This window comes from Cherax quadricarinatus, chromosome 39 (assembly GCF_038502225.1).
Source record: "Cherax quadricarinatus isolate ZL_2023a chromosome 39, ASM3850222v1, whole genome shotgun sequence".
In the NCBI taxonomy this organism is placed as follows: domain Eukaryota; kingdom Metazoa; phylum Arthropoda; class Malacostraca; order Decapoda; family Parastacidae; genus Cherax; species Cherax quadricarinatus.
This window is the reverse complement of record NC_091330.1, coordinates 21,427,784-21,444,772: the sequence shown is the minus strand read 5'-3', so window position 1 is coordinate 21,444,772 and position 16,989 is coordinate 21,427,784. Positions and strand designations below refer to the sequence as shown.

The window sequence follows — 16,989 nt, the reverse complement described above, 5'->3', positions numbered from 1 at the left end:
GGTCACATAACCAGAGACCAAACAAAACGTTACTCGTCAATCCTAACCAGCCTGATAAGAAGGGCAAAAAAATTGTATTATGAGAACAGATTATCCAACTTACGAGGTGATATAAAAAAGACCTGGAAAACCCTATCAGAAATTCTGGGAACAAAAAAGATATCACGAAATAGCGAAATAAAATTAGCAAAATCAGATGAACCCCAACTCTCACCAACAGAAACAGCAAACAGACTCAATGATTTCTTCTCCACTATAGGACAAAACCTTGCCAATAAAATCCCAAGCTCAGATACCCCACCAAATGACTACCTCACCGGCAACTACCCGAACACACTGTTCCTAGCTCCGACTAACCCATACGAAGTCTCCCTTATTATCAACGCATTAAAAAACAAGGCAGGGGATTTAAATACCTTACCACCCTTTATATACAAAAAAGTGTCACAAGTGCTATCACCAATCATTGCAACACTCTTTAACAAATCCATTGAATCCTCCACCTTCCCTACAGTACTCAAAATAGCAAGGGTCACCCCGATCCACAAAGGAGGAGACCAAACAGAGTTGAATAACTATAGGCCAATATCCAGCTTACACCCTCTCTCAAAAATCTTCGAAAAATTAATTCATAAACGAATCTACTCCTACCTTATCTCCCAAAACATACTCAACCCCTGCCAATTTGGATTCAGGCCTAATAAAAATACTAATGATGCTATTATACACATGCTAGAACATATATACACTGCAATAGAGAAAAAAGAAGTCCCACTGGGGATCTTCATTGACTTACGTAAAGCTTTTGATACAGTTGACCATGACTTGCTCCACGTAAAATTGTCACACTATGGTATAAGAGGGCACTCCCTCAACTACCTCAAGTCATACCTCAGCAACAGAAGCCAATATGTGTACGCAAATGGGGCAAACTCTTCTGCACAACCAATTACAGTTGGTGTCCCACAGGGAAGTGTCCTTGGCCCTCTTCTCTTTGTCCTATACATAAATGACCTACCAAATGCTTCGCAATTACTCAAACCCACACTATTTGCAGATGACACTACATACGTCTTCTCCCACCCGAGCCCAGTCACGCTAGCCAATACTGTAAATACCGAATTACAGAAAATATCTACCTGGATGAGGACTAACAAACTTACACTAAACATTGACAAAACCTACTTCATTCAGTTTGGTAACAGAGCTACAGATGTCCCTCTTAACATAATGATAAACGGATCACCTATCACAAAGCTAACAGAGGGAAAATTCTTAGGAATCCACCTTGATAATAGACTCAAATTTCATATACATATACAACAAATTTCTAAGAAAATTTCCAAGACTGTAGGCATACTATTGAAGATACGGTACTATGCTCCACAGTCAGCCCTCCTGGCCCTATATCACTCTCTTATTTACCCCTATCTCACCTATGGAATTTGTGCATGGGGCTCAACAACAATTAACCATTTCAGACCACTAATTACCCAACAAAAGGCTGCAGTTAGAATGATAACAAATTCTCACTACAGGCAGCACACTCCACCAATATTCAATACACTAAACCTACTCACCATACAAAACATCCATACTTATTACTGCACCTATTACATACATAGAACACTTAACTCTGATATTAACCCTCCCCTCAAACATCTCCTTGCCAACCTCAACAGAACACATGACCATAACACAAGGCACAGATCACTCTTTGATGTTCCTCGTGTCCATCTCACACTATGCAAAAACTCAATGCACATAAAAGGCCCTAAAATCTGGAATTCATTACCTGTAAATATAAAAGAAACACTACCTGTTTATAAATTCAAGTCTCTTCTCAAAGATCACTTACTCACCCACAACCAAATAAATACTGAATAACTGAACCTGATAAATTGTATATCTTAAATGTTTCTCACAATTATATCACATAAATGTTAAACCTAAAACCCAATCTAACTTTATTATTTTTTAAATACGACTGAATGTACAACAATGCATGCAACCATATGACCTGTCTTTGTAATACTCACTTGTGCTTTATAGTAATCTGTTTACATTAATGTTTTATCACTGATTTCATCATTGCTTAGTTAATCTTAACCCTTTGACTGTTTCAGGCCCCTCTCTGAAACTGTCATTCTATGTCGCTCAATTTTTGAAAAAAAAAAAAATTATTTTTTCTTATGAAATGATAGAGAATCTTTTCCCGATGGTAATGACACCAAAAGTTCGAAATTTGGTCGAAAACTCGTGGAATTATGGTCCCGCGAAGTTAGCGGTCTCGGCGACATATGCGTATCGGCGATTTCGCCGACTTTGAGCCCTATTTTCAGCCAATTCCATTGTTCCAGTTGACCAAACTCATAGCTATTTCTTTAGAACTCCATTTTATCTATCAGCTGAGTACAAGAAACCTCCCATTTACTAATTTGGACTACCCAATATGGTGGTCAGAAATTGGCAATTTGGCCAATTTCACGCAAAATAAAAAAGATGCCAATTTCAAAATAGGGTCCAGAATAAACAAGGTAGACATTCGTGGCACTAAAATAACATATGCTCTGTTCATTAGTCACATCTCTAGGCCCCTCTTATATTATTATTGCTTTCTATTTTGATTTTTTATTCATACAAAAAAATACAAAATTTACTGTTATGCAGACGACTGCATTATTGTAAAAATGGTATAAATAATATCAGTGCACTAGTGAAAGAATATTAGACTCCCTAGTTGACGTGTATTGGACTTGTGGTGTGATTTATTTACTCTTCAACATTGGTAAAAATCGAACATTTTCGCTACTTTGAGCTTAGTTTCAAGGTCGTTTTCATCGTAAAAGTAATGAAAATCATTTCTATTTCTGTAATATGTTTTTCATTTTATCACCTAAGACCATGAAAACGCGAATACAACGATAAATACTATACGAAAATACACCTCAAAGTCGGCGTTTTATTCCAAAAAAACGATCAGAGTTTTTTTTTTCTCATTACGCAATGTGTGCTGCAGGATTTTTTTTATGTGGTGCACACTGACCACACAGACCCATTCTCTCACATGTGGGCCTACCAGCTTTCTCCCACTTGATTTGAAGCCGCTAGAATTATTGAGTATATATACGTCAGAAACATTGGCTCGTAAGACGTATTTATACGTCGAAAACAGTCAAAGGGTTAAGTTAATTTTAAGCCAGCCCGTAATGCTATGCATAGTATAAGTGGCTTTGGCATGCTGCTCTTATCTGTATTTTTTGTACCTCTGTATGTGTGCTCAAATTGTAAATAAATAAATAAATAAATAAATAAATTGTGTTGGTCCAGATATGGTCAAGTAACGAGGCACTTGTCTCAGAGATTCTTGTTGGCTTTGTTATAGAGGGTAGCAACAAGCTGTTGTTCATCGCATTTGCGAAATCAGCTACTGGAGGGTCAGTTGCTTGGGTAAGGTTGATGTTGAAGTCTCCTGCTAGTATCAGATGGTGTTTATTCAACTCTGACTCAATTATCATGTTTCTAAGGTTACTGTAAACGTAAGTATTTGAGTGTGGTAGTCTGTAGACTGCACCAACTGTTATAGGTTTCTTAAGTGTTCTTGATGTGAATTTAGCTATTATATATTCACCATTTTCGTCCTGTACATTAGTTGATTTCATACATTCTAGTTCATCAGAGTAATAGATGGCAGTTCCTCCTCCTGATTGGTCGGGCCTGCAGTTATGTATGGCTGTGTACCCAAGTATGGTAAATGTGTCTGTCAAATCTTGTCTGAGCCAGGTTTCAGTAAGTATAATGAAAGTTATAGTAGCATTGAGAGACTTAGGAAGTGCAATGAGGTCATCATAGTGTGTACTCAATGATCTAACATTGTAGTTGAAGACTTTAATGTTCTTGCTGACACTGAGAAGGGTATTAGCCTGACTAGCAGTGTAGTAATGGCAATTACTGTTTGGATTATGTGTGCAGTTCACTAAGAGGTTGATATCAGGATCGATAATTGCAATCATAAGGGGTACGTAGAGAAATAGCTGTTACAATTAATAAAAAATAAAAAGACAAAAGCAAATGATGTTAAACCACTAACAGTTATGAACCAAGATAATTATTTTAAATCTAAAAATAATGGAGCTGCTGAATATTAAAATAAAACACTTTAGCACCTTGATTATTTCTAAGTTAAAAGTAATGGTTTTGAGTATAAAATAAAACAGAGAATAAAACACTTAAGTACCTGGATTAGAACCTAAAATAGCACCTTAGGTGTCTTAAGTAGCTGGGAATTAATTACTTTTATTCACTAACAGGCATGAAAATATGGATTAAAATAAGGGTAAATTCTTCTATACTACAGCACTGAACATGGTTGATAATGTGTTGAGATATGGCTTAACAAGGTTCAATCAAACCAGTGATTGTGAGGAAACATGCTAGTTCTTGATCATTTGTTATTTCAAACCTAAGACCCGTGTCTGATAATTTTACGACGATAATGCCATCACGAGTAAAACACTGTTTTATTGATGCATTATCCCGCTTAAGTTTTTGAAGTCTGTATAATAGGTTCTGACGTTTTTTAGTTAGGCATTCATTTATATACACATTACTCCTTTTCTTGATAAAGGAACTTATTAGATCATTTTTTAGATCAATTGAATTGAATTTTAACCTAACACTTTGCTTTTGACCCGGCTTGCCTAGCAGTCGGGTCTCCTTGATATTACTGGTTTTAATGTTAACTTTTATCTCATCTTTTATTAGTTGGAGTGCTTTGATGGTGCAATTCTCATTGTTTGTATCTGGTGGTAAGGTACCTGGAGTTTACCTGGAGAGAGTTCCGGGGGTCAACGCCCCCGCAGCCCGGTCTGTGACCAGGCCTCCTGGTGGATCAGAGCCTGATCAACCAGGCTGTTGCTGCTGGCTGCACGCAAACCAACGTACGAGCCACAGCCCGGCTGATCAGGAACTGACTTTAGGTGCTTGTCCAGTGCCAGCTTGAAGACTGCCAGGGGTCTGTTGGTAATCCCCCTTATGTGTGCTGGGAGGCAGTTGAACAGTCTCGGGCCCCTGACACTTATTGTATGGTCTCTTAACGTGCTAGTGACACCCCTGCTTTTCATTGGGGGGATGGTGCATCGTCTGCCAAGTCTCTTGCTTTCGTAGTGAGTGATTTTCGTGTGCAAGTTCGGTACTAGTCCCTCTAGGATTTTCCAGGTGTATATAATCATGTATCTCTCCCTCCTGCGTTCCAGGGAATACAGGTTTAGGAACCTCAAGCGCTCCCAGTAATTGAGGTGTAAAATGAGCTGGTTAAAATGACAGAGTCTAGGAGCTTGTCTTGTTCAGTCATATTCCTTTGATACTGGAAGCATGCATACCACTGGGATTCCATGTTTAAATTCCAATCTTGTGTAGCTTCTGACAGCTTGGTAATGAGGGAATTTATTTGTTTGGTATGTGTGTCTATAGTTGAGTGCAGGTTTGTATGTTCTTTAGATGAGTTTATTAATGATGTCAGTTGTTTTCTAGTTCACTAATCTTTGAGTTTTGTGTCGTAAGATGGCATTCAAGGTCTTTAATCCTCGTGTTTTGGGTATATAAGAGAGTGCTCTAGTTCCCCAATGAGTTTTTCATAGGTTTCATTTTGCCGTCTTAGCATACTATTTTCCTGTAGAATTTTATCAATGGAGTTGGGTTGTTGTTGAGGACTGAATTCCTGGGCTATATCTTTGGGTGTTGACGAGTTTTAATCTATGTTGCCATTTGGGGTGAAGAGATCTCGGTTGTTATCCATAGTTGTAGACAAGTCAGCTTGGGTGTGAGCCATGGATGAGGATGAATGTTGAGAGAATCCGGAGAAAGTTTTGGAGATGTCTGCCATTGTTGTTGTTGTGTTGGTCTGGGTGGAGGTGAGGAGGGGTGGAAGATGCGCTGGCATCCTTCAGGGTAGACATTATGGGTAACAGTTTTCTAGGAGGTTTCATGTCTGACTTGGTGTTGCTTTTTCTATTTTTGTATCCCATGAGAACACTAGTGGAGTTGAAATAGAGTTACTGTAGTGGCAACTGTTGCTTGGCTGGTATTACATCTTGTGAGTAACCCATATTCGTTTCAATATTTTATGTTTAAAACAATAATTTATTGTGAGTGTTCTCATTATCTGTGTGATGAGTTTCTGTGTACATGTATATATGATGTCTACTTTATGTATGTGTGTACAGTGTATAAATGTTTTAAGTAGTAGGTTGGTAGACAGTGACCACCCAGGGGAGGTACCACCATCATGCCAGGTGAGTGTAAAAAACAGAAGCCTGTAATTGTTTTGCATGATGGTAGGATTTCTGGTGTCTTTTTTTGTCTCATAAACATGCAAAGTTTCAGGTATGTCTTATTACTTCTACTTATACTTAGGTCATGCTACACATGCATGTACAGGCATATATATACACATCTCTCTGGGTTTTCTTCTATGTTCTTACTAGTTCTTGTTTATTTCCTCTTATCTCCATGGGAAAGCGGAACAGAATTCTTCCTCCATAAGCCATGCATGTCGTAAGAGGTGACTAAAATGCTGGGAGCAAAGGGCTAGAAACCCCTTCTCCTGTATACATTATTAAATTTAAAAAGAAACTTTTGTTTTTCTTTTTGGGCCACCCTACTTCGGTGGGATACGGCCGGTACATTGAAAGAGAAAGTGTATATATGTACAGTTATATCAAATTTTCACACGAGTACACATCTGCAGGTATGAACACATGGTTGCCAGTAAGCTTTGGCAAAGAGAAGGTAAAAGGTCACAGTCTCAAACTGAGAAAAACAGTGCAGGAAAATGTATTAGAGAGTATTTCTGTGTGAAGAGTGGTAGAACAAATTAATGGGATATAAAATAGGTAGTGTATACTAAGTGCTGCTGCAACTGCTGAGATTAAAAAAAGTTACAGTAACCACCAAAAAAATAGAACACCATGAACATAGATATGCTCCTGTAGCTACAAATAGGTAATTGCACAGAAATACATATTGTTATTTCTTGAACTGATTTTTGTAAAGCCATGAGTGCAAAAGGGATATACTAACCTGTGATATGGTTGACAGATTGTTGACCTGGTAGGTAGCAGCTCCCATTGCAAGTACCGGTGGCGGAACATGGCAGGGGATGTGCTGGAGGGTGTTCAGTGCATGGAGACACTATTGGTGGCACCTAGATACACAAGCCCTTCTAATGTTCTCAACATCACCCTTGCTATGTCCCTCACACACACTGCCACTGCAGCATTCAACCCTGCTGCTTATGAATGTAAGTCACTGTAATTTCACTGGTTGTTATATATTAGTATATTTATACATGTATTTGTTTATTTTTAATTGACTTTTCACTTGGTCAAAGGTGAATTACCTGTGGAAAATACTGTATATATTTTCCAGAAATACAGTAGTTATATGTATATAGGTAGTAGGTTGGTAGACAGCAACCACCCAGGGAGGTACTACCGTCCTGCCAAGTGAGTGTAAAATGAAAGCCTGTAATTGTTTTACATGATGGTAGGATTGCTGGTGTCTTTTGTCTATCTCATAAATATGCAAGATTACAGGTACGTCTTGCTACTTCTACTTACACTTAGGTCACACTACACATACATGTACACGTTTATTTATACACACTCATCTGAGTTTTCTTTGATTTTATCTTAATAGTTCTTGGTCTTATTACTTTTCCTTTTATATCCATGGGGAAGTGGAATAAGAATCTTTCCTCCGTAAGCCATGCGTGTTGTAAAAGTCAACTAAAATGCCGGGAACAATGGGCTAGTAACCCTTTTTCCTGTAAAGATTTCTGAAAAGAATAAGAAGAAGAAAATTGTCAAAGTGGGAAGTCTGAATGTGCGTGGATGTTGTGCAAATGATAAGAAAGAGATGATTGTGGATGTTATGAATGATAAGAAACTGGATGTCCTGGCTTTAAGTGAAACAAAGCTGAAGGGGGTGGGAGAGTTTCAATGGAGAGGAATAAATGGGATTAGGTCAGGGGTTTCAAATAGAGTTAGAGCTAAAGAAGGAGTAGAAATAATGTTGAAGGATAAGCTATGGCAGGAAAAGAGGGACTACAAATGCATAAATTCAAGGATTATGTGGAGTAAAATAAAGATTGGATGTGAAAAGTGGGTTATAGTAAGCGTATATGCACCTGGAGAAGAGAGAAGTGTAGAGGAGAGAGAGAGATTCTGGGAAATGTTGAGTGAATGCGTGGGTAGTTTTGAATCTAGTGTGAGAGTAATGGTGGTTGGGGATTTCAATGCTAAAGTGGGTAAAAATGTTATGGAGGGAGTAGTAGGTAAATTTGGGGTGCCAGGGGTAAATGTAAATGGGGAGCCTTTAATTGAGCTATGTGTAGAAAGAAATTTGGTAATAAGTAATACATATTTTATGAAAAAGAGGATAAATAAATATACAAGGTATGATGTAGCACGTAATGAAAGTAGTTTGTTAGATTATGTATTGGTGGATGAAAGGTTGATGGGTAGGCTCCAGGATGTACATGTTTATAGAGGGGCAACTGATATATCAGATCATTATTTAGTTGTAGCTACAGTTAGAATAAGAGGTAGATGGGAAAAGAGGAAGGTGGCAACAACAAGTAAGAGGGAGGTGAAAGTGTATAAACTAAGGGAGGAGGAAGTTCGGGCGAGATATAAGCGACTATTGGCAGAAAGGTGGGCTAGTGCAAAGATTAGTGGGGGGGTTGAAGAGGGTTGGAATAGTTTTAAAAATGCAGTATTAGAATGTGGGGCAGAAGTTTGTGGTTATAGGAGGGTGGGGGCAGGAGGAAAGAGGAGTGATTGGTGGAATGATGAAGTAAAGGGTGTGATAAAAGAGAAAAAGGTAGCTTACGAGAGGTTTTTACAAAGCAGAAGTGTTATAAGAAGAGCAGTGTATATGGAGAGTAAAAGAAAGGTGAAGAGAGTGGTGAGAGAGTGCAAAAGGAGAGCAGATGAAAGAGTGGGAGAGGCACTGTCAAGAAATTTTAATGAAAATAAGAAAAAATTTTGGAGTGAGTTAAACAAGTTAAGAAAGCCTAGGGAAAGTATGGATTTGTCCGTTAAAAACAGAGTAGGGGAGTTAGTAGATGGGGAGAGGGAGGTATTAGGTAGATGGCGAGAATATTTTGAGGAACTTTTAAATGTTGAGGAAGAAAGGGAGGCGGTAATTTCATGCACTGGCCAGGGAGGTATACCATCTTTTAGGAGTGAAGAAGAGCAGAATGTAAGTGTGGTGGAGGTACGTGAGGCATTACGTAGAATGAAAGGGGGTAAAGCAGCTGGAACTGATGGGATCATGACAGAAATGTTAAAAGCAGGGGAGGATATAGTGTTGGAGTGGTTGGTACTTTTGTTTAATAAATGTATGAAAGAGGGGAAGGTACCTAGGGATTGGCGGAGAGCATGTATAGTCCCTTTATATAAAGGGAAAGGGGACAAAAGAGATTGTAAAAATTATAGAGGAATAAGTTTACTGAGTATACCAGGAAAAGTATACGGTAGAGTTATAATTGAAAGAATTAGAGGTAAGACAGAATGTAGAATTGCAGATGAGCAAGGAGGCTTCAGAGTGGGTAGGGGATGTGTAGATCAAGTGTTTACATTGAAGCATATATGTGAACAGTATTTAGATAAAGGTAGGGAAGTTTTTATTGCATTTATGGATTTAGAAAAGGCATATGATAGAGTGGATAGAGGAGCAATGTGGCAGATGTTGCAAGTATATGGAATAGGTGGTAAGTTACTAAATGCTGTAAAGAGCTTTTATGAGGATAGTGAGGCTCAGGTTAGGGTGTGTAGAAGAGAGGGAGAATACTTCCCGGTAAAAGTAGGTCTTAGACAGGGATGTGTAATGTCACCATGGTTGTTTAATATATTTATAGATGGGGTTGTAAAAGAAGTAAATGCTAGGGTGTTCAGGAGAGGGGTGGGATTAAATTATGGGGAATCAAATTCAAAATGGGAATTGACACAGTTACTTTTTGCTGATGATACTGTGCTTATGGGAGATTCTAAAGAAAAATTGCAAAGGTTAGTGGATGAGTTTGAGAATGTGTGTAAAGGTAGAAAGTTGAAAGTGAACATAGAAAAGAGTAAGGTGATGAGGGTATCAAATGATTTAGATAAAGAAAAATTGGATATCAAATTGGGGAGGAGGAGTATGGAAGAAGTGAATGTTTTCAGATACTTGGGAGTTGACGTGTCGGCAGATGGATTTATGAAGGATGAGGTTAATCATAGAATTGATGAGGGAAAAAAGGTGAGTGGTGCGTTGAGGTATATGTGGAGTCAAAAAACGTTATCTATGGAGGCAAAGAAGGGAATGTATGAAAGTATAGTAGTACCAACACTCTTATATGGATGTGAAGCTTGGGTGGTAAATGCAGCAGCGAGGAGACGGTTGGAGGCAGTGGAGATGTCCTGTCTAAGGGCAATGTGTGGTGTAAATATTATGCAGAAAATTCGGAGTGTGGAAATTAGGAGAAGGTGTGGAGTTAATAAAAGCATTAGTCAGAGGGCAGAAGAGGGGTTGTTGAGGTGGTTTGGTCATTTAGAGAGAGTGGATCAAAGTAGAATGACATGGAAAGCATATAAATCTATAGGGGAAGGAAAGAGGGGTAGGGGTCGTCCTCGAAAGGGTTGGAAAGAGGGGGTAAAGGAGGTTTTGTGGGCGAGGGGCTTGGACTTCCAGCAAGCGTGCATGAGCGTGTTAGACAGGAGTGAATGGAGACGAATGATACTTGGGACCTGACGATCTGTTGGAGTGTGAGCAGGGTAATATTTAGTGAAGGGATTCAGGGAAACCGGTTATTTTCTTATAGTCGGACTTGAGTCCTGGAAATGGGAAGTACAATGCCTGCACTTTAAAGGAGGGGTTTGGGATATTGGCAGTTTGGAGGGATATGTTGTGTATCGTTATACGTATATGCTTCTAAACTGTTGTATTCTGAGCACCTCTGCAAAGGCAGTGATAATGTGTGAGTGTGGTGAAAGTGTTGAATGATGATGAAAGTATTTTCTTTTTGGGGATTTTCTTTCTTTTTTGGGTCACCCTGCCTCGGTGGGAGACGACCAACTTGTTGAAAAAAAAAAAAAAAAATCTTCCATTCTTTCAAATGAGACCAAAAAAATGAGAAAACAACCATAAAAACCATTTGAAATTACCGCTAAGGGGTGGCTAATTGCTGAGAAGTGAACTCCATTATTTATGCTTAGATTTCTTTCATTATTATTATTATTAGTATTATTATTATTATTATTATTATTATCATCATTATCATTATTATTATTATCGTCATTATCATTATTATTATTATATAAATTGTAATTTTTATTCACACAAAAAATATAAGATTTACTGTGACGTCATTTGTTTACACTGAAACAGCCAAGCAATGGACCATTTCTCCTAGGTTGAGCTCTATTTCAAGGTACTTTTCATCATGAAAGCAATCAAAATCATATCTCTTTCTGTAATATATCTTCCATTCTATCAAATGAGACCAAACAAACGAGAATACAACCATAAAAACCATTCAAAATTACCGCTAAGGAGTGGCTAATTGCTGAAAAGTGAATTCCATTATTTATGCTTAGAGTTTTCATATTTGGTGTACGTTAAGAAGCATCTTTCCATCATACATTGCCCAAGTTTCAATAAGATAGTCCAACAAACAAATGAGATGCAATTCCCGAGATCAAGAGCAAGAGCCCCTCACCAGTGTCAAGGAACCTGCCTTGAGGTCTGCTCGCTTGTGGAAATTTTGCTCGCGTATGGAAGCAAAAAATCGACCCATCGACTGCTCGTATTTGGAAAAACTCGCAAGTAGAGGTTCCACTGTATTTGCACACTTATTGAGGATTTAATACTTGGTGCTGTGTCCTTTATGCTTAATCACATCCCTCAGCTATGTAGGAAGACTCACACAAATTCTTGAGGGTTTGGGGAGGTGTATTATTCCATGCCTCATGTAGAGCAGCCTCCAGCCATGTGATGGAACTGATATCCTTGCCCAGTAAACTTTGATTCACTATTGACCAGAGGTTCTCAATAGGGTTTAGGTCTGGGGAATTGCCTGGCCAGTCATTAACGAACCTTACTTCACAGTTCTTAAGCCACTGAACTACAGATTTGGCAATGACACAGTGCACCATCCTGCATAAAAACCGTAGCCCCACACTTGCCAGACACCTCAGGTAAATTGTCACACAATAACTCCAGGTAACTATACTGGTTCATATACTGGTTTTTGGGAAACACAATGAGTTTACCAACACTCTGAGCACTGAAACACCCCTAACCATGAGCAAGTCTAAGTGTTTGGTGGTCCCACAGGTGTAACGTGGGTCTAGTGGGTCACTACCTCTGGGCCGGTCCACATGTCCCCCACGGTTACAGGTGACGGTGAAGGTTGCTTCATCACTCCAAAGTACTGCAGACCACTGTTGAGAATTCCAGTGAAGATATTTCTTTGTGGCTTGGAGAGGATCGGTTTCTTAACCTGGCGGTGACTAGTGTAGCCCAGTTCTGACACATGTCTGTTAACAGTTCTTAAAGACACCTCTGAGAGAAGATGTGGGTTCTTTTTTTCCAATTCTCTAGCAGTTATCTTAAGAGTACTCTCTAACTGCTTCTTTAACACAGTTAAGGTACAAACAGATGTCTTCTTCGAGGGGCCAGGCCAAGGTTTGGCAGACGGTAACATGACACTGCCACCAGCCTTGAAATGCTGCACCCAGTTCCTCACTGAATGCTCACACACACCAACATTCACCACCATTTCTTTCGTCTGGTGCCCAGCTTTGTGAAGCCCTATGATTTGAGCTATAGTTTTAAAGTCTTCCTCTTACCCATAATCAAACATGTATAGCCCCAAAACCGAAGGGAACACCAGACAAAAGATGGGGCGGATGAGAGACAAAAGTGCAATACTTCCTATCACCACGGCAGCCACATGAGCACTGAGGAGTCACTGTGGAGCGTGGTGGCAGGCTGTGACATCATGCTAACTGCTGCTACCTGGCATAATGCACTGATGAAAAAAGACCCCCCTTGTATGGTAGGCTTTTGATTTTTGTCACGGCATTATGCTGGGGCGCTCACCCAGCATAATGCCGTGGCGCTCACCCAGCATAATGCCGTGGCGCTCACCCAGCATAATGCCGTGAATAGCACTCTAGGTAATGAAAGATAGGATATCATATTGGAAGGAGGGGTGTGGAGGAATTGGATGTATTCAGATATTTAGGAGTGAACTTCTCAGCAGATGGGTCTTTGAGAGACAAGGTGAATCATAGGATTGATGAGGGAAAACAGTGGTGCACTGAAGAGTCTTTGGAGACAAAGAACATTATCCATGGCAGCAAAGAGGGGAATGTATGAAAGTATAGAGGTACCAATGCTCTTATGTGGGTGTGAAGCATGGGTGGTGAATATTGCAACAAGGAAAAGTCTAGAGGCAGTGGTACCAATGCTCTTATGTTAATGTGAAGCATGAATGGTGAATATTGCAATAAGGAGAAGGCTGGAGGCAGTGGAGATGTCATGTCTGAGAGCAGTGTGTGGTGTCAATATTATGCAAAGAATCCGTAGCTTGGAGATTAGAAAGAGGTGCAGGGTTTCTAAAAGTATTATCCAGAGGGTTAAGTATGGGTTTTTGAGATGGTTTGGACATTTAGAGAGGATGGAAGAAAATAGAATAACTTGGAGTGTGTATAAATTTGTAGTGGAAGGATGACAGAGAAGGGGGTCGTACTAGGAACGGTTGGGGAGAAGGGTTTATGTAAAGGAGGTTTTGCGTGCAAGGGGCTTAGACTTCCAGCAAGTGTGTTAGATGGGAGAGAGTGGAGGAAAATGGTTTTTATGACTTGACATGCTGTTGGGGTGCGAGCAAAGTAATATTTATAAAGAGATTCAGGAAAATTGGTTAATTGGACTTGAGTCCTGGAGATGGAAAGTACAGTGCCTGTACTCTGAAAAAGGGGTGGGGATATTACAGTTTGGAGAGACATCTGAGTTATAGTGTTGATGTGCCTCTGGCAAAAAAATTAATGGAGTGAATAATGGTGAATGAAAGAGTTTCTTCTTTTTTGAGTCACCCAATTTTGGTGGGAGATGGCTGGTGTGTTAAAAAATATTGAAATGCAATGTCTTATCTTTTGGTTAACAAATAAGAGTTTAGAAGCTTCATTATAAAACCATAAAGTACAGTTTATATTTTTGGAAAATAATGACAACAATATAAATTTTCCAAGACAAAAATACTGGAAATCTGCTTCTAACTCAGGAATGCAGATTTTGTTTTTATGACTTGACAACAGGCCAGCATCTTATTAAATAATAACAACATGCCATTTTCAATTTAAGAATAATCAAGACATAATTTTCAGACCTACAAGAAGCCACTGAAACAACAGACTTGCTGTACCAGCCATTGTCGTACCAGGCAGAAGGTATTAATCATGCTGTTTTCACCAAGAAGCATTATTCTATATGTGTATGAAAATAAGTTGTTGCTCTAACAGAATATTTTAAACAAACGTATCAATGGTGATACAACCTTATGTCATGTTGCGTTCCCACAGGTGAGGATGAGGACGTGATAAAATTAATGAAAGAGGTTTGCTCAATAGAGGGTGATGGGCGTCTCACAGGCGGCCTCTTGCAAAAAATGTCACAAGTGATGAAGGTCCTGTCTCGCACCACCACTGAGCTGCCTCTTCTCATTACAACCTGCTCCACTAATGTAAGGTAAATTACCACCTTAACTTACTTTTATTATCATCAAGTGTATTATCATTCCTACAGTATGTTTTGCAGATAGTTTTTTGCAAACACTGTCAGGAGTGTTTATATAAAATGCTATTGTTTATAATCTGTATATTGGAGTTTTGGTAGAAGGCCATGTAGTTTTTGCTTCTCATTTTTTTGAATTATAACTCCAAAGTGCATTTTCAAATTTACCTTAAATTTTAATTTTTGGGTATTGTTATGAAAAGATCTTATAAAAGATAGCAGTATAGGTCCTTTTTTTTTTTCTTCATCATAGCTTTCATCTCTTGACAACATCATAAAACTTGTTCATATACATCAACTTTCTATGCATTTCCAAGTCTTAAAGCAGTGTTACTGATGCCCACCTTTTCCAACTTATTTGCTTAAAAAGTTTTTGCATAACACACTGTTTAAAGATACAGTAGGGCCCCACTTATATGGCGGGTTAGGCTCCAGGCTGTCGCCGGAAAGCAGACATCGCCGGAAGGCAGAACGCCATTTTTTTTCCATTTATAAATGCATATAAATGCCAGACAACAAGTATACACTAAATTATATTAAGTTAGTAATAGAACCAGGCATTAAAAACACACAAAGTAAAATACATTCACAGTAAATTCATTACGTATCTTAAAGTATTTGTAATCTTAATGTAGGGAGAGAGTTGAGTAGTACTTATTTGTAGGAAGTCAGGTGCAGGTAGCCCAGGTGTAGGTAGCCCTGGCTCCCCGTCTCATACTTAATATATGATATTTAAAACATCCCAGAGAGGTAAAACACACATACAGTACACCCATTATTTACCTTAAAATATGTGTAGTCTTAATATAGGAAGAGAGGTGAGTAATATTTATTTGTAGGAAGTCAATGTAGGTAGCCTGTAGGTGTAGCCCGCCTGGGCTACACCTACCGGCTACCTACACTGTGGCCCAGAGCCATATTATTAACATCGACATGCCTTGTTCACTGAATTTAATCATTTCTAACAACTACCTATAGATGCCATCATAAATGAAGGTAGAAGTAATGAATAATTTATGCCGAAAATTGTAAACAAAAGCGGAGTGAGGGAGTGGCTGGGCCAAACCCAGATTCATACACGTTTTCTCTGATGGCTGAGCAGAGAAAACGTAATGTTGTCCCTCCACCCGGCTACCACACAGCTCCACAAGTATTATTATCAGAGCACACATAAAATATGCAATAACTGCCAGACAACAAGTTTACACTAACGTATATTAAGTAAGCAATAGAAATAGGCATTAAAAATGCAATAAAAGGTAAGATACACAGAGTACACTTATTACTTACCTTAAAATATTAATATTAATGTGTGAGAGGTGAGTGGCAGGGTGTTTATTGAATAAAATCAGAATGGCACACCATCATCCTCTAACTTGGCACTTAAAGCAAGAGGCTTACGACTTCTCTTTTTATCACAGCTAACCTTAGACGCCATCGTCAATGAGAGCCAACTAGTTAATGAAAGAGTAAACGAGAGAGAGAACGAGATACAGAGTTGAGACAATGTAAGAACACAGACTGAAAAGGTAGTGGACGATCAATTGGTCAGGCGAAATAAATGCGTATTAATATGTATCTACTTTTAGTTCATTCACGTACGTTTGTAAGAGTTTGTAAAACATTTACCTCAATATTTTTTTTATTATAATAATACATAATTACCTCACAGTACAAATACTCTTACATTGTGTACAAGTTGTACAAGTTAGTTCAGAATAAACAAACAGCAACACACCATTTTTAGAGTGAATGAAGATAATAATAATATTAATAATAATAATAATATTATTATTATTATTGTTATTATTATTATTATTTATTTATTATAAAAAGCACTAAACCCACAAGGGTCGTGAATTGCTATATATAGAGTAAAGGCATATGAAAAGAATATTTTTCTGCAGTTACCCCCCAGTGTTTGACTAGAGAAAACGTAATTCTTCCGACACTACCTACACAGCTGCTTGGTAAACAAATTTCATATTTACATCAATTTTTATTCTGTGAGTGTATGTATCATGTTTATATGCTATGTAATGGGTTTCATATATAATTTTGAGGAAAATATCATAGATGGATTAATGAAAATGCCTATATTGATGGAAAATAAGACATTTAGTGTACCAAAGAGTGGTTATTATTACGTAGTAT

The 16,989-nt window shown here is 38.4% G+C and overlaps 1 protein-coding gene across 5 annotated transcripts in view; it reads left to right on the top strand.

Moving 5' to 3' along the window:
* LOC128696388 (uncharacterized) overlaps nt 1-16,989 on the top strand; it is an 853,106-nt gene that overhangs the window by 106,542 nt on the left and 729,575 nt on the right. For 4 of the 5 annotated variants that reach the window (XR_011392932.1, XR_011392933.1, XM_070092516.1 and 1 more), the window contains exons 5-7: nt 7,099-7,300; nt 14,430-14,492; nt 14,625-14,790. Coding sequence is in view for 2 of the 5 variants with exons in the window: in XM_070092516.1 (XP_069948617.1) it covers nt 7,099-7,300; nt 14,430-14,492; nt 14,625-14,790 (431 nt within the window). In the remaining 3 variants the exon portion in view is untranslated. Of the gene's footprint in view, nt 1-7,098; nt 7,301-14,429; nt 14,493-14,624; nt 14,791-16,989 lie in introns of those variants that run through there. The other variant, XM_070092518.1, reaches the window with a different exon arrangement.